This window comes from Molothrus ater, chromosome 3 (genome assembly GCF_012460135.2).
Source record: "Molothrus ater isolate BHLD 08-10-18 breed brown headed cowbird chromosome 3, BPBGC_Mater_1.1, whole genome shotgun sequence".
Taxonomy (NCBI): Eukaryota; Metazoa; Chordata; class Aves; order Passeriformes; family Icteridae; genus Molothrus; species Molothrus ater.
The window spans coordinates 9318282-9346130 of NC_050480.2; the positions used below are offsets into that span (position 1 = coordinate 9318282).

Genomic DNA, 27849 nt, shown 5'->3' on the forward strand with positions numbered 1-27849 from the left:
CAATACTCAAAACATTGCTGCACTTTGGAAGTAACTTCAGGAGACATTAATAGTGTATTACCTCAAAGTTTTCATTTATACTGATCATAAAATGGTAGAAATCAAGGGACTTAGGAAAAGCAGGAAATGGAACAGCAGAATCACAGATTTCAGGTGAGCATAACTGTACCCAGAAGTAGCAAGTATTGCTATAGGAAGCAACATTAAAAGTGAAAGGAGTTAGAGAAAAAACAGCCATCTCTTAAGAAAATCATGTTAAATGCAGAAGGACAAACCACTCTAGAGCTACTAAGCAGTACTAATGCAGGTCTCAGCTGAAGTGCCCATCCAGCTTTTTGAGAAAGAAAAGGTGAACCAGATGGAGAGGACTGGGAAAAGAAGCATAAAGTCTGGTCAAGTGAGTTATGAGGAAAGAGTGAACAAATCTGAATTGTCTGGTTTAAAGAGAAGAGAAAACCCTAATGACTGCAGCCTAAGAGTCTTCAAACCTGTAAAAGATAACTGCAAAAGAAAGACAATAATCTGTGCTCTGTTAAGCATCAATATGCTTAAATTACACCCAAAGTGATCTAAATCAGATATTAGAAAGAACTTTGTACTGATAATATCAGTTAAATCTGGATCTAGAGCAATGGAGGTGTTTAAGGTGGTTATAAACCTCTAGTAGGGACATTTTATGTGAAGACAAAGCTGATATTGTCTATCAGAAGACAGAAGGAAGCAGTGCTGTCAGTCTTAACAAAACCCCAAAACACAGTGACACATCTTATGAGGTAAGAGGCTCCAGAAAAGCCTTCAAGATATTCCAGTAGAAAACCAGCCCCGGATAAAAGTGATTTGCAGAAATAGACTAGATAACATCTCAAAATTCTTTTAAGCCTCATGTCCTATTTTCCTACTTACCTCACATTCCTAAATGACATGAAATGTGGAACAGAAATGACTGAGAACTGCAAAAACAGCTGGTACATATTTTCAGAGGGTAAAATGTAAGCAGATAGAAAGAACCTCTGATTCAGACATGCTGGAAGAAGGAAACAGGTATACAGACTTCCTGCTTAAAATTAAATTTATCAATCAAATTTGGGAAGTACAGAGATACAGCAACAACAGTTGGCAAAGCAAAGACTGGCAGGGTCATCTAGAAGGATCTAGAAGCTCTGATCAAGAAGACACTCTCCTGAGCTACCAGATATGTTTCAAGAGCAACAGAAGATGCCTAGACACCAATCTGATTTCTTGTCAACACAATCCAAAAGCAAGGCTCATGTAAATGGAATGTGGTTTTAAAGCCCAATAAAATGTAATGATTTTAAAATACTAGTAAAGTAGTCTCTTACTTCTGAAAGAGAGAAGTTACTGCTGAAACTTATACATGATAAGCAAATTAACTGTAAAAGTTCACACAGAAGATAAAGAAACTTTTTTTTCAGAAGACTTCATGTTTTACCTCTACCTTCCACATCAGAAAAAAAACAAACCAAACAACCCAAAATACAAACCTGAGCATAAGAGAAATGTTGTGCCCTTCTATAATGACTGCTACAAATGTATTTCTGCAAAGAGGCAAATAATGAGCAATGACAAAAGGTCCCAGTTTTCTCTTTCAACTGCAATGGAGAGAGGTCTCAAATTTGTTCCAACAATTTTAGTTTGTCCAGGAACTCCCCTGAGAGATGAACTACATACTTACAGCCTACCATCCAGCAGAGAAAAATATAATTTACTTGTGAAAAATGTCCACATATGCAAAATGATCCCAGTAGCCTGTTCCATGGTAGAAATCAGTTAATTAAGAATGAATAAGGTTGAGCTACAATAGGGGAAAAATAAAACCAACCAACAAATTACCTGACATGACAGAAACTCTGAGCAAAATCTGTTCAAGGAGACACTCCTGTAGGGAAGTATTTAGAGATTTCAGACATAATGCTTTACAGTGAATTCTGAAACAATATTAGTATACTCTGATAACTCCTGAGTTTGTGTTCTTTCCCAGTCCATGGAGAAAGCTGGGCACTTCTCTCATACTCAATATGAAATTAATAATAATTAAGAAATTGTAAGTGCCCATCTTGACAGCTCCATTATGGACCAATGGAATAACATCAGCCTGTGCAAAAAATATCAGTTGATACAAAATCAAGAATGGCAAGCAGGACATGCAGAACAACCGTCATAATTCAAGAATATCCCCCTCTGAGGACCAAATTCATACTAGATAGTATTGTCTCTTTTTCCATCCCTCTTTTTTCTTTATTTTCATGGATCAAAGCTAATCTCTTAACGCTGCTGGAAGATAGCAAATACAGTAAAATACTATTTGCACTTTCTACACCATAATTTTTTGCCTGCATTCTGCTTAGGAGGAAGACAGTAGAAGCCCTTGAACAAAACTCAGGTAGAGCTGCCCCCCCAGCAGGTGATGAGGTAAATCCACAGCCCCAGTGGGGAATGCAGCTAAAGGCAGTCTGAGCTCCCAAAAAAGCATGACTTGGTACTCAGGAAGCACAGCTGGGGGCACCAGAACAAGGCCCTAGAGAAACTTTGGAAAATGATGAACCTTGCTTCCAGAAAAACAGTTCCAGAGCCTAATCCCTGAAGTGCTCTATGAGCTGTAGCTTTAGGTCAAGAGAGAAGTGAATGAAAGGTTTCCACTTTTGGATGAAGGCAGTTCAGACTAAGCCCAGTGCTCCATACAGCCAATCCATGGGGCTGTTGTGTAAAAATGATACAGAAATGTCCAGTGAAATGCAATGGCTTCCCCAAGAGACCTCAAAAGGTACCAGCAAAAAGTCATGCCAAATTTGGAAGAGCCAGACAAAAGCATGCCAAGAGATGACATCACTTCATATCAAATATTCTAAAACATAGATTCTTAAAGTACCTTTAAGGACTTTACTTAAAGGTCTGCCTTGACGAATGCATTTCTGCTTTATTCTGACAGAATTCCAGTAAGCCAAAGCATAGAGTAAAATACAGTATCCTCTGTTATTTGTAAATGAACAAAACAGATCAGAATTTCATTTAAAAAAACCTGACCAATGGAGGAGTATCTATCAGCCAGAAAAACCTTCCAGATTGGGATTCTATCAGCCAAGGAGTAAAGTTGGCTCCTACACCAAGAGAACTGAAAATGCAACAGACATTGCAGTGGAGATATAATGGAAGACACAGGAAGAAAAGATAATTATGCTTAAGGTTCAGATTATTACATAGGTCTTGACTGGAATGGAATGTAAAATCTTTAAAGTATCTTCTCTCAGGTGCATCACACCATATAGATTATTTACATTAAAACAGAACATAACCTCTGGGGAAATAAATCCATGGCAGGAATGGAAAATATTTGACACAGGCATTCCTGCACTGTCAAGAGAGAGGATCACAGACCACAGAATTTTGAAATTATTTTCTGTGGGAGCCATTCCAAAAATCTGACCACTTAGTTTGCAAAGCTGAGTGGAATTATTTTGAAATTCTATATATGTTCCTTTGTCTCTGTAGTCAACTTGAGTTAAGTGCTAACAACTTTTTCCTGTGTTACAAATCTCAGTAGAATAATGTGGAAGCCTGGCATTCCTACACAAATCTTTACAATTCTATCCTCATTTCCCAAGATCCATCTCAGTCCCACACAGCCCTCAAATCTGCTTTTGCTATCTTACGAGGCATACTGCAAAGGACACCACATTTCCCCAGAAATACTACGATTTTGGAGCTAGAAAGAAAATTTTTAAGAAGTATATCTTTGAAGAATGTATGACAAAATGGATTAAAGCACTTTTACAGACTCAGACAAAGTGAAGAAAAGTATTGCAAACAGTTACAAAAGAGTTATAATATTCCTGATGGGAGTATAGACTAGAGCTGGCAGTAGCAGCTGCTCTGTTTTAACTAAACCTTCAGTCAACACTAAAGTATTTCATTTCTGAGTACTATATGCAAGTCAATACACATGCTGGCTGTGAAATTATTTGTGATTCTGCAGCTTCCCACTTCACAGTCTTATTTCTTTGCTATTTGTGAAGAACAAAAAACAAAGCAAAAATAAATTCCTGTGAAAAATGCCAATCGCTTGTTTTTAAAGGTTTAAAAATTTAATAGTAATAAAATGGTTATAATTAGAGTAATAAAAATTTGGACAATTAGGATTTAGGACAATACAAGACAATAAAAAACAAAGAGTTATGGACGGTCTGGGTACCTTCTTCTGAGTAAAATAAGCCCGAAAAAGGACCCACGTTAACAGAGGATTAACCCTTAAAAGCAGCAGCCTGTTGCATATTCATACACCTCATCCATGATGCATAAATTCCATTCAAACACAGGATTCTGTCTGGGCAGTGTCAGCTTCTTCCTCTGAATCCTGACAGCATCTTCAGAGCTGAGCGAGGTGGGAAAAAGTTCATTTCTTCTGATAATGGAGCAATAAATTCTTTTTCTCTGAAAGATTTAGGTGTCCTGTGGCTGCTATCGTGGTGCCAGTCCTCTCTTTTAAAAAAAAAAGTATCTTACATGGAATAGTTTCTATTTTAACATTATGTTATAACCTAAAACTATATGTAACACACTACTTAAGAGAATTAATACAGCCTAACTTTCCAGCATAACACATATAATATTCATTTCAATATTTGCGAAAAGCCAATCATAAAACACGCCTTTTCCACAATTCCCTTCAGGGCTGCAGTTGCTTGCAGATCTCCATCTTCCTCTCCTCGAACCACCCCACTCCTCCCTGCGCTTCCTCGCCGTCACCGTGGCTGAGCTCACCCGCCGCAGACTCAACCCGTCCACCTTTCACCTCCTCTCGCCTTTCCCCAGGGCCCGGGGCTAGGCCGGCACGCCCCTGCCCCAGTTCTCACAGCGCATTTCGCTCCCTGCGGCCGAGCCCCACCGCCCTGCGAGCGCTGCTGACAGCAGCTCGGCCCGACCCAGCCAGCCGGACTCGCCGGTCCGGCCGCTGCTTTATCGGAGTCCCTCATTTCCAGCCGGCCTGGCCCCACTGGCACCGGGAGAGAGCTCTTCGTGCCTTCGCCAACGCAGATTGAGCTGAGCCGGGCTTGGAAATGAGGAGGAGTTGGTGAAAAACGCCCATCGCTTGGGTTTAAAATGTTAAAAGTTTCATAGTAATGAAATGGTTATAAATAGTAATATAATTAGAGTAATAAAAATTTGGATAATTAGGATTAGGACAATACGAGACAATAAAAACAAAGAGTTATGGACAGTCTGGGTACCTCTTTCTGGGCAAAATAAGCCTGAAAAAGGACCCACGTTAACAGAGGATTAACCCTTAAAAGCAACAGCCTGTTGCATATTCATACACCTCACACATGATGCATAAATTCCATTCAAACACAGGATTCTGTCTGGTCAGTGTCAGCTTCTTCCTCTGAATCCTGATGGCACCTTCAGAGCTGAGCGAGGTGGGAAAAAGTTTATTTCTTCTGATAGTGGAGCAATAAATTTTCTTTCTCTGAAAGATTTAGGCATCCTGTGGCTGCTACCTCCGTGTGAGTACCTCATTCCTCTCTTTAAAAAAGGTATCTTACACAGCATAGTTTCTATTTTAACATTATGTTATAACCTAAAACTATATTTAACACACTGCTTAAGAAAATTAAGACAGCATAATTTTCTAACACAACACATATAATATCATTTTAATATTCATGAAAAGCCAATCATAAAATACGCATTTTCACAAGTTGCAACAGTTCAACTGTGATTCCTTGTCCCCTCTATTGACATCTGAATAATTAAATATTACATTAAAAAAATTGTGAAAAATGTGTATTTACACATTTATGTATTTTACTACCCATGCAGTAAATTAATTGACCATTAAACACCTTATATAGCAGAAATATAGTGCTAGGATATTCAGGGGATGTGGCTGGTGATGCTGTTTCTAGACTTGCGATAATTCCAAAACTATAATGTTAAAATAGAAACTATGCTGTGTAGGATACATTTTTTAAAGAGAGGAATGAGGTACTCACACCGAGATAGCAGCCCCAGGACACCTAAATCTTTCAGAGAAAAAGAATTTATTGCTCCATTATCAGGAGAAACTAATTTCTTCCCACTTTGCTCAGCCCTGAAGACGCTGTCAGGATTCAGAGGAAGAAGCTGACACTGACCAGACAGAATCCTGTGTTTGAATGGGATTTATGCATCGTGTATGAATATGCAACAGGCTGTTGCTTTTAAGGGTTAATCCTCTGTTAACGTGGGTTCTTTTTTTCGGGCTGATTTTGCCCAGAAAGAGGTACCCGGACTGTCCATAACTCTTTGTTTCTATTGTCTCATATTGTCCTAAATCCTAATTGTCCAAATTTTTATTACTTTAATTATATTACTACTTTTATAACCATTTTATTACTATAAAACTTTTAAAATTTTAAAAACAAGTAATTGGCATTTTCCACATAAATAAATGCTAAATAATTTGTAAAATAATTACAAATTGCTGTAGCCATGAGTGTCTCATTTCATGCTTGAGAAAGACATACTTAGAAAGTGGGACCTAAACCAAAGTGTTTGTTTATAGTTGTAACATGCTTGTAACATAAGCAGATTTGTATCCAGCTGATGATCACCCTTAATGTGAAACTAACCATTATTAGGTAAATTAGATATCAGGTAGCTTGAGAATTAATTTTTCTAAGGCAAAAGTGACCAGTATGCATAGATAAAGACCTGTTTCTGTCACTGTTTGAGACATCTTTCCCTTTCAAAGCCTTGCATGTATATGCACTTTTTTATTCCTCCCAACTCCCCCACCCAACTGAATGCTCTTTTCAAAACTCAGAGTGTTTCAATGTACTGCTAATGCTTTTACCTACTCAACTGTAAAACCACTGTTGTTTATGAGCTCTGCTAAACCTTACATGTTGAGCAATATCAACTGGAAAAACCCTCCAAAATCAAAAACTCCTATTCAATTTTGCAAATGTGAATAGATAAAGCACAGGTGTGCCAGCTTGTTTTAACCATGGCTAAATGAAGCTAATAAAGAAACAAGACTCAGCATCTGCTTCAAGTTAAGAAAAATATTCCTTTATCCAAAAGCATAGAAAGTAACACTCGTTTATTTGCCTCTACCACAAGTTTCAGGAAATGGTGTCAGAAGATTTATCATCAGACTTGGTAAATATTTTTATCACCATAATCTCATAGATAAAGCTGTTTCTTATTCCAACAAGGTCCAGTTGGCAAACATAATTTGTTACAGATGATTGATGCCCATCTCTGTTACCTCTGCTGAAATATTGCATTGCAAACCCTGCAATTCCCTTCCACATTTTCCTGTGGAAAATGTCCTTTTTTTTTTTTTTTGGCCATGCCATCTAAGTGGGGATGTAGCACAGCTAAGCATGCCACATACTGTGCAGTAGTGATTAAATATAGCCTTGAAATGTAGCCATAAATCAGGAAGATGTCCAGGGCTAGAAAAAAGAAATATAGGAATAAGCAGCAAACAGTGGAGTCTGAGAACAAATTATTGTCAGTCAACCGTGGTGGTTACTTATTGAGAAGTGTCGAAGTGCAGAGATGTTTTGATTAGCTTCTCCAGCAAAAAAATCACTCAATAAAAAAAAGAAAAGTGAAGATAGTTTGAGAACTATCCTCTGTCAGTCTCTTTAAGCTATATTTTAAAGGCACAAGCCTTCTTGGATATCTGGTTAAAGCCTAAGAGTCTTTCCACACTATTCAAGTAATTCTGTGTGCCTGAAAAATAAAATATTCTCGTCATGGTCATGTTAATTTCAAGCTTGAAGTACTCAAAGCCCTCTAAAATGCCTGTCCATCAACCTCCAGCCTGAGCTCACACAAATTACCTCTCACAGAGTGAGAGGTTTGCATTTCTGTTTTTAAACTGGTGTCCTGAAACACAGCTCCAATGAGGATGGTGCTGCTGAGCAGGTGAGAGACTTGATCAACAGGAGGTGAACTGAAATCACATAGCCCTTGAGAACAGGAGAAACACCACCCAGACAACAATGATGGGTTTGGAACTGCAAAGCTCCAAATCTGATCCCCTTTGGATTTGGATCAGACTGCTCTAAAGATGAAGAACTGATGCCTGACTGGGTTAGAAGTGAATTATGGAAAAACAATAATGTTCAACATGAACTCAAGTTTCATCTCTTAGATAGACTGGTAGAACAGAAGTGTCCCATGAGAAATGACACCAAAACACGCTTCATTCTCACTTAGTAGCATCAGCTCGAACATGAGACAGGGCAACTGCTTTACACAATACTGACAAATCACTGATATTTGAAAAAGTGGCACACTTGGATAAAAATCCCTGTGAATAAAGGTACCCTTAATAGACGCTGATCTTTACCAAGTATTTCACAAGCAGAGAACAAAATAAAGTGTCTTTATCTCAGAAAGTTTATGGACTAAAGGAATTCCTGAGAAATGCAATGGTAAGATACACACCATGCAGAAATAAGTTCAAGCAGAAAAAAAGAGAGCAGTGTGAGCTCTGGGAATAATAAATTTGTGGGGGTTTTACATGTGTCTCATGTTGGCTTTCATGCAAAATAAAGGAACACTGACAGAATCTTCTTTCTTATTTGGAGCATAGGTCAAATCTCCTTCCTGCTGCAGACTGCCCAGGTCACCGGAGGAATGAGTTCAAACTGCAGCTTCTATTTATTTCAGAAAAGGAAGGTGCTGGGCCTTTCTCATGTGTCCAAAAGCCTGCTCAAAGCAAAGAGTGGATGATAGGAAAATGGCTCATGAGTTCACAAGCTGCTAAGGAGTTGACAGACAGATAGCATCACTATATACATTTTGTTTCTTTAGGAAACCAGCCAAGATTTTATAATGCTACCATGTTGAAAGCTCAAACTATGTAGGTGGGGCTTTTCCTCTCATATAACACTCCTCTCCTCAATCACATACATTTCAGACACCTACAAAGTGTTCAGGGGGGAATAAAACCAAATATACCTACCTGAGGTTTTAAGAATCTGCATAACTTGCCATTGATTGAAATTTTGTTTCCTATAGATGTTAACATCTTTATAACAAAATCACAAGCTTACAACATTGGTTCTCAGCAGGTACACATTGAAACAGTAAAAAAAGCCCAAGTCTCTGATAATGATCCCAAAAAAACAGATTGAAATCATGCTTCAATTTACTTAAATAAATCCATGCAATTCTCAGCCCACATGCAAGAATTCTGAAGGTCTTTGTTAAATTGAATCACAGACATAAAAACCTCCTAATGTTACCCCTAATCTCTGCAAATTTAAAATATTTTCTACCTGTTGATAGGTAAAGCTAATTTTTACCTTCTGACTTGCTTGATTTAATTATGCTGTGTGGAAGCATAAGGAAATTAATACAAGATTTTCAAAAGTATAAATGAATGGATACTTTGGGTTGGGGATGAGATGGAAGCTAAAAGAGGTCCATTCTTGATCTGTCATATTTGGTCATACTATACTGTCCTACTATTACTAGTAGAGTGCCTGTTGACTTTAATTCTTGCATAAGAATCTGCATCTCCAGAGATCTATCTCTGGTGCAAAACCTACTGTGATTTCTTTACCAAATCATAGAGGTGATGAGGAAGACAATAAAAGGAAAAGATTTCTCTCACCTCAACAGAAATTTATTAAGAGCCAAGATGCTAATGAAGTGCAGAGAACATTTTGTTGGAAAGGAACAGCTGACCTGGTGTGCTTTGGAAGACCTTGTACAGGCAGGGAGGTGGAATGGTCTTGCAGACATTACTTTAATGCTGAAAACTGCTGCTGTAACAGCAAATCCTCTGCTAGAGCACCAAGGGGCCAGTCTGTTCAGCTCTTACAATAGACATGTAGACAAAGGACAGCCTCCCTGAAGCCCTTCTTGATCGTGAATATCTTTGGGTCAAGAAATCCTAGTGTGCACAATTTTATTTCTTTACCTTTCACTGGTGAGTAAGAGATGCAGGGAGGTCAATTAATTCCTCTTCAGAGAGGTAATAAATTATACCTCTTCTTGGACAATAGGTTCAACCCAAGGTGAAACCAGATTTTATTAAAGGTGCACCTCCATTCCCAAAGCACAAGTCTCCTGTCTCTGGACACAACCTCATAATTATTTTGCTAACTTGCTAGTGCTCATAGCATATCCCACATTTCCCACTATGCACACCATTAATACACATCTGAAAATAGACACAAATTACGGAATTGGTACATTTTCTAACACTTGAAAACAAATTTTAACAAAAAGCAATTAGACTTGGCATGTATCAACATCATACTTATCTCAGAATGAAAAACAAAAGGACCAACTTTTTTCTTTAAAAGTTGTAGATTTTGGCAAACGTATATTTTTTGTTTTGGAATCTGTACTTCCTGCTTGGTTATGGATAAGAAACAGATTTAAGAAGCAAAGGTTCTGACTTCAACCTGAAAAGACATTGTTAAAATATGTATTGAGAGCCAAAAAGTAACAACAGACAAGTCTTGGCCACATGGGATTCTTTCCAGATAATTTGATAAAGTAATTTCTTACTTGGGATGAAACTGGGTTTTACACAGAGAGAAATGAGAATCTGCTTTGGACCACTCCTTACTCCTTATTTACCCACAGATGCACCAATCCAATACTTAAAGGCTTATTTCCCCAAGAGTTTTTTGTAACCTAAAGCAAGTGGAAAGAAACCAAGGATAAGGCCCACAGGGGTGGATGACTGTGATTAGAAAAGAGGAAAAGGGGTGGAGATTGCATCAAAGCAGTTTGATGAAGAGTTTTGTTTCGTTTCTGTTCAAAATAGAACAATCAAAAGCCAAGAAGATTCCCCCCTTCAAGATTAACACACCCTTATATCTGCTAGAACCTCCCAGACACTTTTACCACCCACATATGCAAACAGACAAGCTGTTTATATAACAATGATGTGAAGAAAATATTGCACAGGGGAGCAATTTATAAGGACCCTTTTATAAAAAAGAGATGACTTCAAGAGACTTGCAGACACACATTTTGTGCCAGAGACAAAATAAAACATTCCCTCTGAGCATGACTGATGTCAAGAGATTGTTGGAAGTTCAAACTCAGAAACTTGCATGAATATGATCTCAAAAAGCAGAGGAAACATGACTTTTCAAATGCTTTCTTGGACCATGAAATGCCTTCCAAAAAAATCTTGTTCAATTTGAATTGTTTTGTAGTTTGGTGTTGGGACCTGTGTAGCGCCCAAAGATCTGAGGTTGGTCAGCAGGAAATGCATTTGATCTGATCACAGGGCTGGGATTTTTTCAGGGAATGGCTGACCATGAGGTAAAATGTGACAGCCATAGGTGGTCCTAAATTCATTTCTCAGGTTGTATTTCCTGACCTCCAAGGTCTCATGTAAATCACTAGTCACTGACACATGGCTGCTGGGACAGGGTGGAAACATCTGTGTCCTGCCCTCTCCGGGCAGCAGTGGGGCTGTTCTTTACAGATCTCCCCCACAACAGTGTGCATAAGAACCTGGCTGCAGCTTACCTTTACCTGCAGGAAATGCAACCTGCTGATGACAGGGGAAGAAGTGTTCCTTTCAGAAGACAAGCAAAGTTTTGTGGAAACACAACAAATGGGCAGGAAATGGAAATTCTAAGCTAGATTGAGGCATTCTCCTGCAGAACAGGCCCGGGAAGCTCAAGAACATATAAATTGGGATGCTGCTGTGATACCAGGTGTAAGCTGACAGCTTTGGGCTGTGAGATTAGGCAGGCTGAAGTCTCAGCTAGCTACATGTGAGTCACATAGAGAGATGTGTGGCAACTCTTTAGGCTGTATGAATCAGCAGCAGCAACAGGGAAGCAGAAACTCAAATGGAAATTCCTGGAGGAAGCAGAGTGCAGCATCATGGCAGCTGAAACGGCTACAAGTCTCAGCTCTGCATCTCAAATTTGTCTTCCTATATTTCTTTTTTAGGTGTATAAACCCTCATGTCTTGGTAGGCTGATGGAGAAGACCAAATTTTTTGGAAGAGGGGGAAATGACAGAGCACATGCCTGTGCTTGATCAAAGGAATGAAGGCAAGGATACAGCTGAATGACTTCCAAAAACCCCCTGAGATGATCAGTAGAACAGATAAGGCATTACTATATTACATCTACACTGGATGTTCTAGAAATTCAAAATACCTCAGCTGGGAGAAAGACACCTGGCCAGGATGGGTTAAATATTACTTTGTTCTGAAGACAGGGGTGTATATAGATGGCATCTACCCTGGAAATTCAGCTCTTCACCTCACAGTTTTATACTGAAGGTATCTCACAGAATATTCTGGTCATCTATCTGAATTCATGTATCTTTAAGTGCAAAACACTTCAGTTCCTCTTCAGTCTGGCCCAAAACACTGCTGGTCCTGCTGCCTGCTCTCCTCCTTAACTGGCATTTTTCTTCCATATTCCATCCTATAATTCCATATCCATCCCACAATGACAACTCTCAGACAATAGCCTTGCAAAATTCCTGGCTGGGTCGCTTTCTCGAAAGTATTTTCTGTGGAAAAATTAGCTGCCAGGAATGGCAGCAATTCTCTGGCTGAGCCACTGGTCATTGTAAGAAAATTTAATTTCCTGCTTTGCTGGTTAATGCCACAGTCCTTGCCACAACAAAAATCACTTTTCTTTAAAAGGAAAGTGAAAAACCAAAAATCCACAAGAGGGTTCATATGTCTATTGGCAGAGGAAACAGACCTGCATATCATGATGAATTAGGATCTTTATGGTTGTCTTGTATCCTATAAACCAGGATTTGAAACATCACTGCACACATGCAAAGAGCAAGCTTTGCAGCATCATACTAAACATTTTTCTGATGAAATCTGGTCAGATTTTATAGAAACTGTGGGAACATAACAGAAGACTGTTGAGGAGAATTATAAACATGCTGAAGTGATCTGCAGCTGAGGTGTAGAAAAACACATATACAAATCGTTGCTCAGCTTTGTGTGTTGGCTAAGGTCAATGTCTGTGTTTCAGTAAGAGGCCTGAGTTAGACTTACAGGCACTCAAACATGCTTGAGATTCCTTCCCTGCTGTGGAAAAGATCACAGCAGGGAGGTAATCTATACCTGTGACAGCCCCTGAAATACAGGTGAAAACAGCAGGTTCAGAGATCCTCTAGCAAGGACTGAGCAAGAACTGAGTTCTCTGGTGTCCCTGCTCATGTGGGTCTGCCTAGGTGCTGCTTTGGGGATCCCTAGTTTGAAAAGGTAATGGAAATAAACTGTTCTCATTTCATTCAGTGTTCTGTGGTCATCCCTGGGTCCTGTTTATGCCAGCTCACACAGAGACCCCAACAGGCCCTAAGCAACCATTATCTTATCATTCAGCTTATTATTCATGAACTTGCTTCTGCAATGGAACAATCCAGTCACATCCCTCACTGACATTGAAGGTAGAAGTTCCATTTCACCTCATTTCTGAAAGCCAGACTGCCACTTAAAGCTTGCAAAAGTAATTAATTCTCATGCTGAAGGGATGTAAACAGGCAGGCAATAGCACTAGCCACACCATGGCTTTCTATTACCAATTACTTCTAGTGAACAAAAAAGCTGCTTGCCAGACAAATATTCATAGAAGCCCAAGTGAGGATCTGCATCAATTCCATCCATTTTTGGATCACTTCTGCTGACCCACCACAGAAATGCTGCCTCCTTGCACTGAAAGGTCACGGACTCACTGTGATTGGATGGCCTCTGTTTCATCTTCATATTTAAAAGGCAGGTCAACACCAAATTCCCAGCAGAGCGCTCAGGGTTTTGCCCAGGTGAGCCCTGAAAGGCTCCATATGTCCCATTGCTGTTACCCATATTTTGAGTCCCCCTCCCTCTCCACACATGTGAAACCCCTCCAGCCTGCAGGCAAGTATGAACCCTAACCACCACTCTCTGAGGCTGATGATCCAGCCAGTTATTACCCACACAGCAGCCTGCCCATCGAGACCGTAGTGCCCCAAGTAGCACATGAGGGTGATGGGGCCAATGTCAAGGTAGGTGACATCTATCACTTACCTCTCATAGAAAAATCTAGTCACCTCAGCATAGAAGACAGTCAGTCAAACATTATTTATCTCTGGTACATCTATGCTTGCTGTTCCAAATCACCTTCCTCTCTGTGCTCCCAGAAGCAACCTCTGCTAGAAATGACCTGCCTTTTGAAGACCGGTGGGACATTTCTCTTAAGTTATAAGGGATCTTTGACACCAGGAGGCTTCCAAAGCTGATAGTGTGTGAGATCACTGTGATATCACCTACCACACATGAGTGCTTCCCTCCTGATCCCACACCCTTGTACAGGTTGCCATTTCTCAAGAGATCCTTGAATCAACCTTCTTTCACTGCTGGTAGTTTGACAACACAGAGGCTTGGATGCCTTTGATTGTGAAAAGTGAGTCAAAGAAAACACAGAGTACATCTTACCTGCATCTGTGGTCACTAAGTCACCCACCCCATTTGTTGATGGGACACATTTTCCTTGTTCATTCGTCTGCTACTAATATAGCAGTGAGATCTGTTCTTGCTTCCCTTGATATTTCTTGCAAATGTTGACTCCAGAAGATCTTTGGCTTTCCAAAGATGCCCCAAGAATGTTTCAAAATTTCTCTTTCAAAGGCCATTCTTGTTTCTATCTCTTGTATACTGCTTATTTTTGCACTGGAGCTCAGTCATGAATTATGTGTGTGTAGCTAAGACAGTCTCCCAACATACTTATTGCTTTCATGAGTAGAAGGATGAGCTGTTAGTGTACTAAGAGGAGGCTGACCTTAAAGACCCGACATGCTGAATCTTTCAAGCCAAAGTAAATTACTATCTGCTATTTCTGTAAAGGCTTTACCTTCCAAAATTTAATTACCTGCATTTAGAGGTTTCCAGGTGTTAAGAGGGTAATGACTTCAGACCAACCTTATATATTGAGCTATGTGAAAAATCTCAGCCTTGCATGTAAAGTCTCATGCAACACGCTCAAAGCATTGCTACAAGAGTCAGAGACTGTTACATGTGCCCACACAGTGGTGACACCTTGGCTGCAGAAAGATGTCCCCAGTGTTTCCTGCTTCCAATGCATTGAGCTCATCACATAGCAGGGCAGATGACAGAAACAAGGGCGTGGATCCGAGACCTGTGATTATCATCTGAGAGGGCAGGTGCAGAGCAACACATTTCTCAGGCTTGAAACCAAGGAGAAAAGAAGGCAGGAGCTGAGGATGAGGAGATCATATCTGTGGTGCAGCTGAAGCAACAGGTACAGTAATTGGCAGAGAATTTGACTGAAAATCAAATCTCAACTTTTTCCAGAGGGAAAATTGCAATTGCATTTTCCATGAACACATGAACAATGAAAAATGCCCAAAATGCTGAGCTGCTCCAAGTGAAACAGGCTAGGCTCAATTAAGTTCCCTTTCAAATTGTTTTTACCCAAACCAATCTCAAAATATGAAGATATTTCAGAAAAAATCCTATTATGTTGGTAGATCATTACGGCTGCACAACTGAAGCTGCAAACTGCTGGAAAGGCTTGGTCAGCCTTAACTATCTCTCCTTGCTCTCCCCTTATTAATAATAACCCTTATTGCTTGACTCTGATTGTGGGAATTAGTTTATTTCTGTTCCTGTCAGACTCTTTAACATTTACATTGAGTATGCATCTCAAATGCCCCACTTACACCAGGTTTGCAAAAGGACTTGAAGTGCTGCCCGCATTTGTGAAGAGAGAGCAAAGAAATTACAGGAGGCTTTTACAACATAAAAGAAACTTACTGCCATGAGAACAGTTGCATGGCATATTCCTTTCATGACTCTCTTTCTAAACAATCAATGTTTTCTTTAAGATGGTCATTAGGCAATAAATGACATTGGAAAGCAGGAAAGAGAGGAAAGAAACTAGGGTGCCAAGAGCATGGAAGGGACTGAGACTGGATGCAGGAATATTAAACCAAATAGCTAAGTAGAACACCTAGGAGGAGATTCAGATGTAACAGAACAGATGTTAAAGAAAAACAGCTTTTGAATTTTGGACCTTCCAATTGTTGGAGACTATCACATTTTTGGGCCATCAGATAAGTGGGGCAGATGTTACTGTGTTGGATCTCATCCCAGGTTCTTTCTTGCTTTCACACAGGAGCTTGAAATCCTTGGAAAAGCCTATAGTCTTGTTGACAACACGTTTCTTCCAAGCCCTGCCATTCTCAGCGCAGAACATAAAAATAATGAGTTTACAAATAGCTTTATAATGTCTTGGAGGCTAAAGCATCCAAGGAAATAATCTATTGAAGAAATTGAACTGTTGCATGTGTTTTATAGGGAAAAAAGTTCCCACTAGATAAACATATTTATTGTTTGAAAAATACAATGTCCCCTATTATTGGTACTCAATCAACAGCAATATAACAAAGAAACCATAGCAAAGAAACCATCACTAGGAAAATACCTTCTCCTGGCCAATACAGTTACATAAATAAATAGGTTATGTACTGAATTGTGCTTTGGGCAAAGGCAAGCCCAGACTATGGATTCTGGAAGAATATGAAGCATCTGCCTCTGTTAAAAGCATGAACAAAGTAGAAGACATGATCCACAACCCATCTCCCAAAGTTTAGGCCTTACTATGGCCCAGCTTCCAAAGAATACCAGGATACAGCATGGCTGTGGGGACATGGTTAAGCCTGTCTCCATTAGTACATCGAGAGTCTGTGCCATGAGCTAGAATTGAGTGAACCTGACTTAAAACAATCACAGATGCTATCTGAACAAGCAGTCCCACCCCAAAGCACTCTAGCACTTCCCCAAAAGGAACAGCTTCTCTTCTGGTAGGATGCTTCACTGCTCCTTTATCACTCAGCTACCTCCTTTCTGTCCTTGGCGTGCCACAGATTGCTAGAAGCAAAGAGAGCCTCCCTGCTCCCCCACATTTGATCATCCCTAATTACCTTTCCCAACCCATTAAACAAAATCCTTTCTTTAGAAACCCAGGGGGTTTTGTGGTATCAGAATTGCTTCTCTATTTCTGTTAAGCACGCACAGACACACAAAATGTTCTTACATCATTAAGATGCAAAACACATTGTTCCTGAGCAAGTGTTTTCAAAAACAGTGTTTCCAAAGCCAGCATTTCCTGAAGTCAGTGCTTCCTGGGGGCTCTCTTGGAAAAAAAGGGTTTATAGAGATGATTGCTGCAAAGCCTGATGTTCCAGTCAGACAATTGCATAGGCCTAGAAGCCTTCACTGTGCCATTCACTCACTGCAGTCTCTGCACTCGTTGCCTCCCAAACCACAGCATCTCTCCCTCCTCCCCTCCTTGCAAAGTAGCACAGCTGTAACTAAGCCCAAAAGTTTTGGAACTATAACAAGTCTAGAAACAGCATCACCAGCCACATCTCCTGAATATACTAGCACTATATTTCTGCTATATAAGGTGTTTAATGGTCAATTAATTTACTGCATGGGCAGTAAAGTATATAAACGTGTGTGTCAGTGTTAGGGGAAATGGGGGCAAGGTGGCTGAAGAGCAAAAGAGGAAGAAGGAAGAATGACTGGATTTAAGAGAAACCTGGAAGCCTTGTGGAGGCTTCCTTGTGCACCAAGCTGCCATATTCCCTGTCTCTCAGATCCCAGCTTGCAAAGTGGGAAGCACACCCCAGCGAGGAGTGGCCAGTGTGAGTGCATGGAGGAGTGTGTGCACACCTCCAGCAGTGAGGCTCCTAAACACACAGGGAGGAAGGAACAGAATCTGCTCCTGTAAAATAGCATCAAGCATAAGCACTGAACAGGGTGAGGCAGCTGGGGCGGGGAAACAGACCAGACAGGAATGGGGAGATTCCTGCCAGGAGTGAGATTCCTGGTTCATTCAGGACTCCTGTATGTTATTGTTTCCTTCTTTCTGTGTTTGGAGCAGGAAGAAAGGGGAAATAGTATGTAATTGTGAGCACAGGGCTTGACCCAGACTTACCAAATCTGCCTTTGATAAGCCTCCTGAACTTTCTAAGCCTTCACTTCCTCACCACTTCCCTCAGCCATGGATGGCATTTACAAGTGGCTCAGTGCTACTGGCAGATGTCACACAGCAGGGTAAAACACTTTCTCCTCTGACCATGTGGTGCTTCTAAGACTTCACTAATCTTGTAGGTGCATCTAATTTCCTTCATTTCTTTGCCACCCCTTTCAGACCAATATTTATTTCCTTTTTTTTTTGCTCATGCTCAGTAATATTAGTCATTACTTCTCTAGCTGTTTACTTCTCTTTTTTATTAAGAAGGAAATCCTAATTAATGACCTTCTGGGATTTCAAAATTACTTATTTGCAGCATTTAGTAATAACTGAATGGCAAAGTTTAGTCCTTGAAATCTGTCACAAGTGGAAAGCAAGGACTTAGAACCTCATTGTGGCAAATAGCTAATGTACAAAATGACAAGGAGGGGTAGGTGATATACAAGAGGATACTGAATTAGGTTTCTGGAAGCGAACCCAAGAAAAGTCTTTTTCAATCATTGTGCAAGATTTTTTGCTTTCCTCATCCAACACAAGCCAGTGATTGGGAAATACTCATACCAGGGGAGACACCTAAAGCCAGACAACCATTAAGCATGACACTGGGCGTGCCCTCATTAGAGTGCTAAGGCGTGTGAGAGCCCCATTTAGAGAAAGATAAAAGATAGCAGTTTATTTGTAAAACAGCAGAGCCCTCACCACAGTCCTTGTCCAAAGCCTCCTAACCTAGCAGGGATGGTTAGGTGAGTGCACGGGCTCCACAAGCACCCTTCTCCATCCCCCCTGTCACTACCACACCGTGCTGTAAAGCCAGCCTTCTTATAGTCACTACAAGACTTTCTCCTAATGATCACATCAAGAGCCAGAATTAGGACGTTCCAAGACAGACAGCAAGCTCCGAGTCAGAACAGGTATCACAGAGAGACAACCTTTAAGATTTGGGCTCTTTTTGTAAAAGTATACTTTTAGATCTGGTCATTCTTCAGGATGTTACATGCCAACAGTTCTACAAAATACTCATGTATGTGAGAAGTGCTGCTTCAAAGAGAACAGCCTAAGAAAACAGAAAGTAAACTGGCTTGGATTTTAAGCAGTCCAAGGCTGGATAGCAGGCATCAGTAAAGTGTGGGGGTCAGCTACGCCATCCCTGCATAAATGTAAACATCATGAAAAGGCAGCTTTGCCTGCCTACGTGCTTCTGTTGTTATATTTGTACAGCAACAAATCACACTTTAAAAACTACTCCACACACACTTGAAGCTGACAAAACAGCTTTCCACTAGTGATTAATACATTGCGAAGTCAAGTCCACCACCAGTTAAGCTTTAGAAGGAAGTTACTACTTGTGTTTGTTGTGTTTGATATGAACTAGACACTAAGTCAGTCCATGGGATGAACAGCATTTGCATGAGCATTCCCAACTCTCTCTGCAGTTTAGGAGAGACAAAAGCAGCGTTAGGTCCCAAGATTACAAATTCACACACAAGCCTAATCCATACAAGCTGTTCAATGGACACTAAGATGATCATAAAAATAGCTTATTAAGTAATGTTGCAACTACCTATTTGTTTTCAATATTGAGGCAATTAGGGTAAACAATTAAACCTTACCTTCATTCCTTTAGTGATTCCATTTTTCTTAGATATTCCACTTTTTAAGAGGTTATTCTGTTTCTGATGATGATGGTGATGTAGATGTCCATTGCACACAGCACTGGGATTAGCCATCTGTTTAAATTAGTCAGATTCTCAGTTCTTAAGGGTGTCTCGGGTCTTTCTACTGTAAAAAAGACAGTGGGATGAGAAGATAAAGTTCTTGGTTAAGACCTGAAAGGTATCCAACTGGTCTGTCAGGATTTTCCAGGATGAGAGGAGGAACTATCTTTTGCAATCTCTTCAAAACATAAAACTTTCTTTCATACAGCTTCAGCCCCAGCAAGCTAGAATGTGAAATACATGGCAGGAGGTGTGCTGTTAAAATCTCTGGAAATTACTGCTCCTTGCTGGCTCTTGCATGAACACGGCTCCTGTGAGTCAACAAGGCTGCTGCAGCTATCAAGAAGTGGGAGGATTCAGAGGCGGAGACACTTAAAGATACATTACCTCTTAAATACCTCCAAGGGAGAAACTTCGTTTCTTTTCTCCGAATTACGCTCGGCGTAGCGTGAGGTCACTCCATAGAAACTACCAAAATGTTTTGAAAATTTTAACAGTGTAATCTGTAAAATTACACGGTTCATCTTAAGAGTATTTTATCTGAAAACCAGTAGTATTGCCCCGAGTAAAGCAGAGAAACGCTTCAAAAAATTTATTTTAATATCTTTTTATATGAGCAGCATGACAGACACAGCATTATACCAGCAAAGAAATGGAAAGCATTTTAGTAATAAAATGAAAATTTATCTGGAGCTAGATACTACAGACACGTGCCCAAGTATTCACTGGAGTGAACTGTCCCTTTAAACTCAGTTTGGCAGTAGTAGGATGAATGGCATGCTGTTACAATGAATGGGAAATGGATTTTTATAAAGCTGATTAATTTAGTTTTAAAACAAGTCAGGCTTTAATCACATGTGAAACTACTAGGACAACTAACATACATCCTTTCTTTCATGAAAAAAAGGCTTTTAATTGTAAAAATGCATATACAGTCTTTGCTGACTCAAATTCTCATGCTTCAGATTTTAGTGACAAAAAGTAAACGTAGAAACCTCTCTGGTAGCATTTAATAGAATCTCTTCCTCCCAAAATAATTCAAATTAGTGTGGAGATAGATTAAAGGAAAGCTGTATTATTATATCAATTTTGAAAAACAGTTCAAAGGAAAGGCTGGGAAAATAAAAATACTTGAAGTTCTTTAACTAGAAAAAATTGCTATGGCATCCTGGCAATGAAATGTAAGTTATATACAGAAAGAGCAGCCTAGAACTTGAGTACATGGAATGCAGGAGATGAAATGTTAAACAAACCACTGTGAAAATACACAGGGAAATACACTGTGTTGGTTCTGAAAACTTATCTTAGACACACATTAAGTTGCTAAAATATATTTCCTTTGAAGTAATTTGCAAAGTGAGATATCATCAATGTACTAGAAAATTCTGGGTCTTGCTTAAGAGTGATCTAAACTTAAATTAATAAGACTGTAGTATTTTGGGGGGAAATAAAGTACCCCTTAAATTATTAAAATGACACAGAAGCAGTAAAACACCAAAATATTTTGCCTCACAGTTTTACAAGATTCACCATTAGAAATCAGATTTTTTAAAGTTTTATCTTTTTGGTGCTTTTCCTAGGCAAGAATACCTAATTTCTGTATAATCAGTTTCTCTTAGGTTTCATTAAGGCATCTGTAAGTACAGCTCACTAAGAAATGAATTGTGAATATAATAATGTCAAATATAGTGGCAAAATGGATCGTTGGTCTTAAGTGGCTAAGAGCTCATATTTGCAAAGAAAAAAGGAGACTGAAGTGAGGATAAGCCTGCAGGAAAAATGGTTGGTAACATATCCTGCACACCTATGCCCTATGGGCTGCTGAGAAATGGAACAAGGTAATGCAAGGAATTCTCTCTGCAACTGGCAAGCCTCTCCCATCCAGGAGCTTTCTTCCTTTGGGAATTGTGTCCTTGATTGTCACAGCAAACCAAATTCCTGTAAAACAAGCCATCTGCTCACTCAGTCACTGATCATCTTCCCCCTGGTGTGATAAAGACAAGGACACTCACCAGAGTAGGGCTGCTCCCCTTAGCAGCCTCCCATGTCCCAGCCAGCACCTCTGCCAGGTGCTCTTCCCAACAGGCTCTACACCTTTCAGGGCACAAAGCAATAAAATTAACATATCATATGTGTCTTTTTTTCCTCCCCAATTAAGTTCATGAGGGAAGTGGAATCTCCAGTCAAAACAACAGTTCAGATAATGCAAAGGCTCTAGGTCTATGTTTGTTATCTGTTTCAAGACCCATGAAATTACCACGGTCCTTACATGAAAAAAATAGGAAGTTAAATGTGTTATGGTAATTTTAGTTTTCAATGTATATATTATTTAAGATAACAAACAAATAGAACTTCAAAAAATGCCACATTTAAATATGAGTTTAATAAGCAATTAAAAAAATAAACTCGGAGAAGAGCTGCCCATTTGGATATCTGTTAACCATGACCTAAAAGCCAGGGTTCACAAAACAAATACCACTAGAAGCTGACTAAAATTCCTCCCCTGATCCTATTCAGAGGAAAAGATTTATAGAAGGGATGAGTCTGACCAAACACACAAAAATTACCTGTAAACTGAATTTGGTATTTCTCCTGTAGAAAAAAACCGCAAACAAACAAAAAAAAACCCCAACAAAAACAACTCCCCCCCCACTAAGAAACCTGCCCAAGCTCCCCCAAAACCTAAACAAACAAACAAACAAAAAGCCCCACAAAACCCAAACCAAACAAACAAAAAAAAAAAGGCAGAAAATAGCCAAGAAAACCAACCAAAAACCCCAAATCAAACCAGAAAAAAAAAAAAAAAACAACCAAAAATCATTGTGCCCTTTAGAACTCTATCTTACTCAAAGCCATCTCATCTATTACTCAGACTTCTATACACATATCTATCATGTTACCTGTTACCTGCATCTAAATCTATTACTCAAATGTATGAGGATCTGTGCTGGACACCGGAGGAAGGACTCAGTAATTGTCTGCTTTGCAATACCAAAACCACCACTAGCAATACCCTATTTTTATTGCTCTGGGAAATGGAAGGAAATAATCTGCTGTGCTGACTGTGCAAGAACTGCATGTATTTAACTGCAGGGGACACCAATCCTACTAAGATTGTATGAGCACTTCTCTTCAGTGGCTTGGGTACTGGTCATTCTTCATACTTGACAAGACAATGTTGAATTTCTAAGATTACCAGCAGACCAGCAGACACCATGTTCTATAAAAATGCTAGTGAAGTTTCCACGATGTGACTACAATTACTATAAATCTGTAGGAAAACCATAAATGAATCTCCAGGTTCTAGGTTATGAATCCCAAGGTTCTAGGTTTTATTCCTTGCTTTGTCATCATCCTGTTAACACCATTGCATTTTTGCTAACTCACACTGAAATCAGGAGAAAAGGGTTTAAGTCCTTTTTAAATGCTCTGAGACAAATTGCTGAGGAGTATGGTGCAAAAGTGAAGTAAAATATATGCAGTTTAATTAGCCAAGATTTAGCAACAGAGCAGAGAGAACAGAGAGTGGTAGGGCTCTGTCTAAGTAGTCTCTCAGTTTTGATCAAATCTCTCAGATTTGAAGAAAATCACTTTTCTAGTAAAAATTCCATTGTTACATAGGACAGGTTAAAAGGCTGAACTCTGCTGGTGCACTCAAGAAACAGGGACAAAACATTCTATTAGACTTTTGGCCCAGTCAGACATGCAGTGTCATTGTAGTGGTCACAATGTCCCCATTTAAAATAACAATACTGGATTCACAGTGTCCCCATTTATAATAGCAGTACTGCATTACCTACCAATTAAAAAAAAAAATGTTGCAAGAAAGCATGAGAGCTCATCCCAGAAAACTGTCATGTCAAAAGCTGGAAGGATTTCGTAGGATTCCTGCTCATTCCAGAGTACAGTTACTTACAGCAGTGTTGTGAAATGGTCTTGCAATCTAATGGCAGGACTTTGATCATTTCAGCTCCTGACAGATTCCCATTTACATATTACATGAAACAAGGGTCTAAGCAAAGACACCAGGTAGCTTTATTCTTGTTTTGAGTGGACAAACACTGATGTCAAACAAGAGCTGAAGAAACTGGGAATCCAAATCTATTCCTCTGTCAAAATCCAAGATTCTAGGAGCATTTAAATTGGCAGCAGAGCATGACAGTAATGAAGTACACAGTAAAAACCACCTTTTTTGTTCTCACAATCCTTTCCCTTAAAACAGAAATCCATCTCATAAATTCTGTGTACCATTGATGACTTATACTTACATTTTATGTATGTGGACACATGGATGTTGGAGGCAATTGCTGCCTTGGATGTGTAGAAGACTTCATGAAGAAATGGGGAGACACCACAACAACAAAGCAAGTACCAGTCATCAGCTGGTCAGTCAACCCTAGGGTGTCTTTTAAGTCATCCACATTTCACTAGCACCAGCTATAGACTAAATTCCCTAAATCCTTAAATGGAAGAACCCCCATCTGTGTTTGTTTCTTTACACCCTATCTAGTAATACATACATGGGATTGAGTAGGGATGTGCCACTACACCTGGAAATAAAACCGATACTGAGAGATCCTTTCAACTGCCCTTGCTCAGCTTGAAGGATACACAAAATAGTTTGATATTGGTCAGAGAATAATCTAGAGCAACTCAGAGCCATGGCACAGGTGGACACACGCAACCAGTGTTGCAACAGGGCAGGGCATGGTACAACAGGCAGGGCTCCTCTGTGTCTGGCAGGTCCACACAGCCCCTGCAGAGCCCTGGGGCTGGCACAGCTGCTTCCCGACACCTCTGCACCTCCTTGCTCTTCATGGGGCACAGTAAGATGACAGACAATGCTTGAAAACCTTAAGCATTTAAAGATGCTGTCAGCCTGGTTTCTTAGGCAATATTACCAGAACCAGTTTTCTGACTGCATCTGGGTGACAACAAGCTTTGAGTACTCCTAGCAGCAGGAAATTGTTGGGATTTTCTGCCTGATACAAGTGTCTGATTGATATATGATACACAAATCTGGTTAGAAATTTGTACTTAACCTGAGGACAGTTGTAGAACTTGTGACCTTTATCTCCTTAGGATTAAGGCTTCATAAATTGCACAATTGATACAGTTCTGTCCTTATCTTCTGATACAAAAAAAAAATAAATCTGACTAGAATGTCATAATCAGATAAAACCAACATAAATTCAAAAATATCACACCGAGACAAAAAATAACCATATAGCAACTAAGAGCCTGCTGCAAAAATCCAGCAGCAAGTGCAAGAGAGCCCAGAGTGGCTTCTGCTCTATCTTCTTGCAATTACAAGGCTGATGCCATTACTACACTCTTATGTGGAAATTTCTCATAAAGTTGAACCTGCAATTCTTAGTCCTTAAATAAAAAAGCTTAGATAGCTAGACCCAGTGATGCCAACAGAACAACTCAGTCAAGCCAAAGGCTAAAAAAACGCGTTACAAGCACTAGGTAGAGGAAAAATCTCTTTCATGGCACATTTCTCTACTGATTTCTTTCAGCAGCAATGTGATCCCTAGCCATGTAACCTCTAGAGCCATGCAAGGAAGATTTCAAGATATTTACTTTTCCAAGACCTCTGCCAGTCAGGCTGATTAATTTGCAGAGCTCTGTCATTTGCTGAGAACCAGCATGGCATTGTCATTGTTTCCACTGGACATGATGAATGGAGCAGGGGCAGCTCTGTGCCATCTGTTCCTCCTCCGTGTCATCACCACGTTGATTCAGACAAGGCATTCTCCACCACAAACATCTGGAACATTAAGACAATTGATATTTAACCAGGTAGACAAATCTCATTACTATTATTATTATTACTAATAAAACTGAACAAAACAGCCATAGCTTTAACCTATGTTTAATGATGAAATGTCAGTCTCTGAACAGGAAATTATGAAGTGATTTCACACAGAAGTTATAGGTTATTGTTCTTGTAATGTAATTTTTCAGTGCTTTCAGAAGCCTGGAAGATTTATGAAGGCCCAGATGAGAACTCGTAATGCTACTCAGTTGGGAAAAAAATAAAAAGTAGCATTGCAAAATACCCCATTTTTTAATCTAACAAGTGGCTCCGTTTTGCAATTCTTACTCATTCACTGAAGCACTTCATTGAATTAGACTCAGTGAGGTCAATAGCCCTACCCATGCAAGTAGTAGTTATGCTTCAAAACCTTTTTATTAGCATTACTAAACTTATTGACATGATACAGTAGATTATTTGCCTTCCCCACTGCCAGTGAACAAATCATTTCAAGACATGCCACAGAATTAGATTTTTGTGTTAAATGTGACTCCATACATGGGCTCTCTGGAGACTTGTTTCCTCTTGTCACTGCCTATAGTTCTGTTATTCACCATTTCAGTTTTGTTCATCCTATCTCTGAGGGAAGCACAGGTTGAGAGAGAAAAAAACCCAAACAAAACTCCAAAACCTGTGTTTGCCAATTATAGTAAAGGGGTGGTAGGTGTGTTGCCTTATAAAAACTTTATATTTTTTGTTCAGTTGCCTCATGATACTTTATTACGTTGACATTAGATATTTTTACCCTACACAGTCAAACAGATGGAAGAAACCAAAATACTGTTCACTTTACCTACTTAACTATAAACATTTAAACTTTCAAAAGCTTTTTCAGATCAAGTTTTTTCTATTTTCACTTGTGGAGAATTTCTTTTGACTATTGAGAGTTTGGTCTCCCTATGGCTTGGCACAAACAGTTGAAATTTTGTTTTAAGCAGACTTCACTGCAATTCTTTCTCAATTTCATGCCTCACTGAAGTCAATGGAGCTCTGAAGAGGCACCAAGTATCAGATGGGAGACTAAAAGGGGGAATGAGAATTGAGAAATTCATTCCAGAAATTGTTGCCAAATGCAGGAAGGGCAACTGTCCAAAATTATCTCAAGAGTTTTTTAAATCCATGAGTTCTGAGAAAGGTGTTTTTTGAACCTGGTTTAAGACTTATATTTATCATTTTAACAACAAGATTAAATGTTATTCCCTATTTGAAGTTATTTGCATTAAAGGTTCAGTGCAGAAGTGTGAAACACCCTACATTTGTTATAGAAACTTTAAGAGCACAGTCTGGTATTCCAGAAACACTGCCACGTTTCAGGAGCTACAACTCCAAGAGTTCAGTTCAAAGCTGGTACATATAACAGGAAATAAAATCAATTGAAGGTTTCCCAGAGCAGCAGGTCCTATTCAACACAGCTTCAGTCACAAAAGATTTTCATTAAACCCCCTTAAGTTTACTGGAGTCTTTTAACTCTCCTGCCAAGACATTAGAAAACTAAAGTCTCTTTCCTGTGATATTTGTTTGTTTTTATATTCCATGTAATCTCTAACTTTAATATTATGCACAGTAAGCTTGTCAGACCTCAGTAAAGAATTGGAATCAAATGTTACTATTTTCCAGTCTCTACAGCTCTCTTTTGAAACAAATCCCTATTCAAATGAAGCATATTTCATATAATTGGAGAAGAGTTGGGCAAGTTGAGCCTTAGATTACTTTTAGACAGGTGTCATTCCACTATCCAGCCATTCATCCCTTAGCTGGGGAGGCAACTGTTGCAACTATCACAGCCACATTTAGCAGCCTATTGCTTGCAGTGGCTTTCAAAGCAATCTTTTCTACACAGGATAGAGGTCCTGAGCTGCTTTTTCAATGCTGCTAAAATTTCAAGCCATCAAGTGATCAGCTACAGCTTGCTCTGAGAGCAGTGCATTTCCCTTAGCTCCTGCACTCTCACTGCAGCTAACAGACATCTGACACTGTCTCTTACCTGGAGTAGCTCCTCTCCTCACCTGCTATGCAAACAGCAGCTGATGTCATGCAGTTACTGTATCATTACAATTTCTTTGCATAAGGTTTCCTTCTCTTCTTTTTATCTGCTAAAAATGGAACAGAGGTGACTCATGACTCATGACTGAGACAGGCAAAAATTAAATACTCAGCACTAAAGGCTCTGCTAGGGTTTCCACTGCCTGAACTGGTTCCCTGCTTATGTTCATCCATGGGATAGATGTATTTCTGGTACCACCTCAGCCCCTTGGACTGTGCCACAACCATGGGAGACCTGGCTGGATCCCCCACCCCAGCC

General features: G+C 39.6%; 1 protein-coding gene across 1 annotated transcript in view; it reads right to left on the reverse strand.

Annotated features, from left to right (window-relative positions):
* The window catches only part of SPTLC3 (serine palmitoyltransferase long chain base subunit 3), an 88912-nt gene extending 61298 nt beyond the window's left edge, over window positions 1-27614 (reverse strand). The window contains exons 1-4 of the mRNA XM_036380410.1: window positions 27532-27614; window positions 25313-25499; window positions 21739-21820; window positions 19622-19790 (exon numbers count right to left, since the gene is read on the reverse strand). Coding sequence (XP_036236303.1) covers window positions 19622-19738 — 117 coding nt within the window. The 5' untranslated portion in view covers window positions 19739-19790; window positions 21739-21820; window positions 25313-25499; window positions 27532-27614. The remainder of the gene's footprint in view (window positions 1-19621; window positions 19791-21738; window positions 21821-25312; window positions 25500-27531) is intronic.
* Between the last annotated feature and the right edge of the window lie 235 nt (window positions 27615-27849).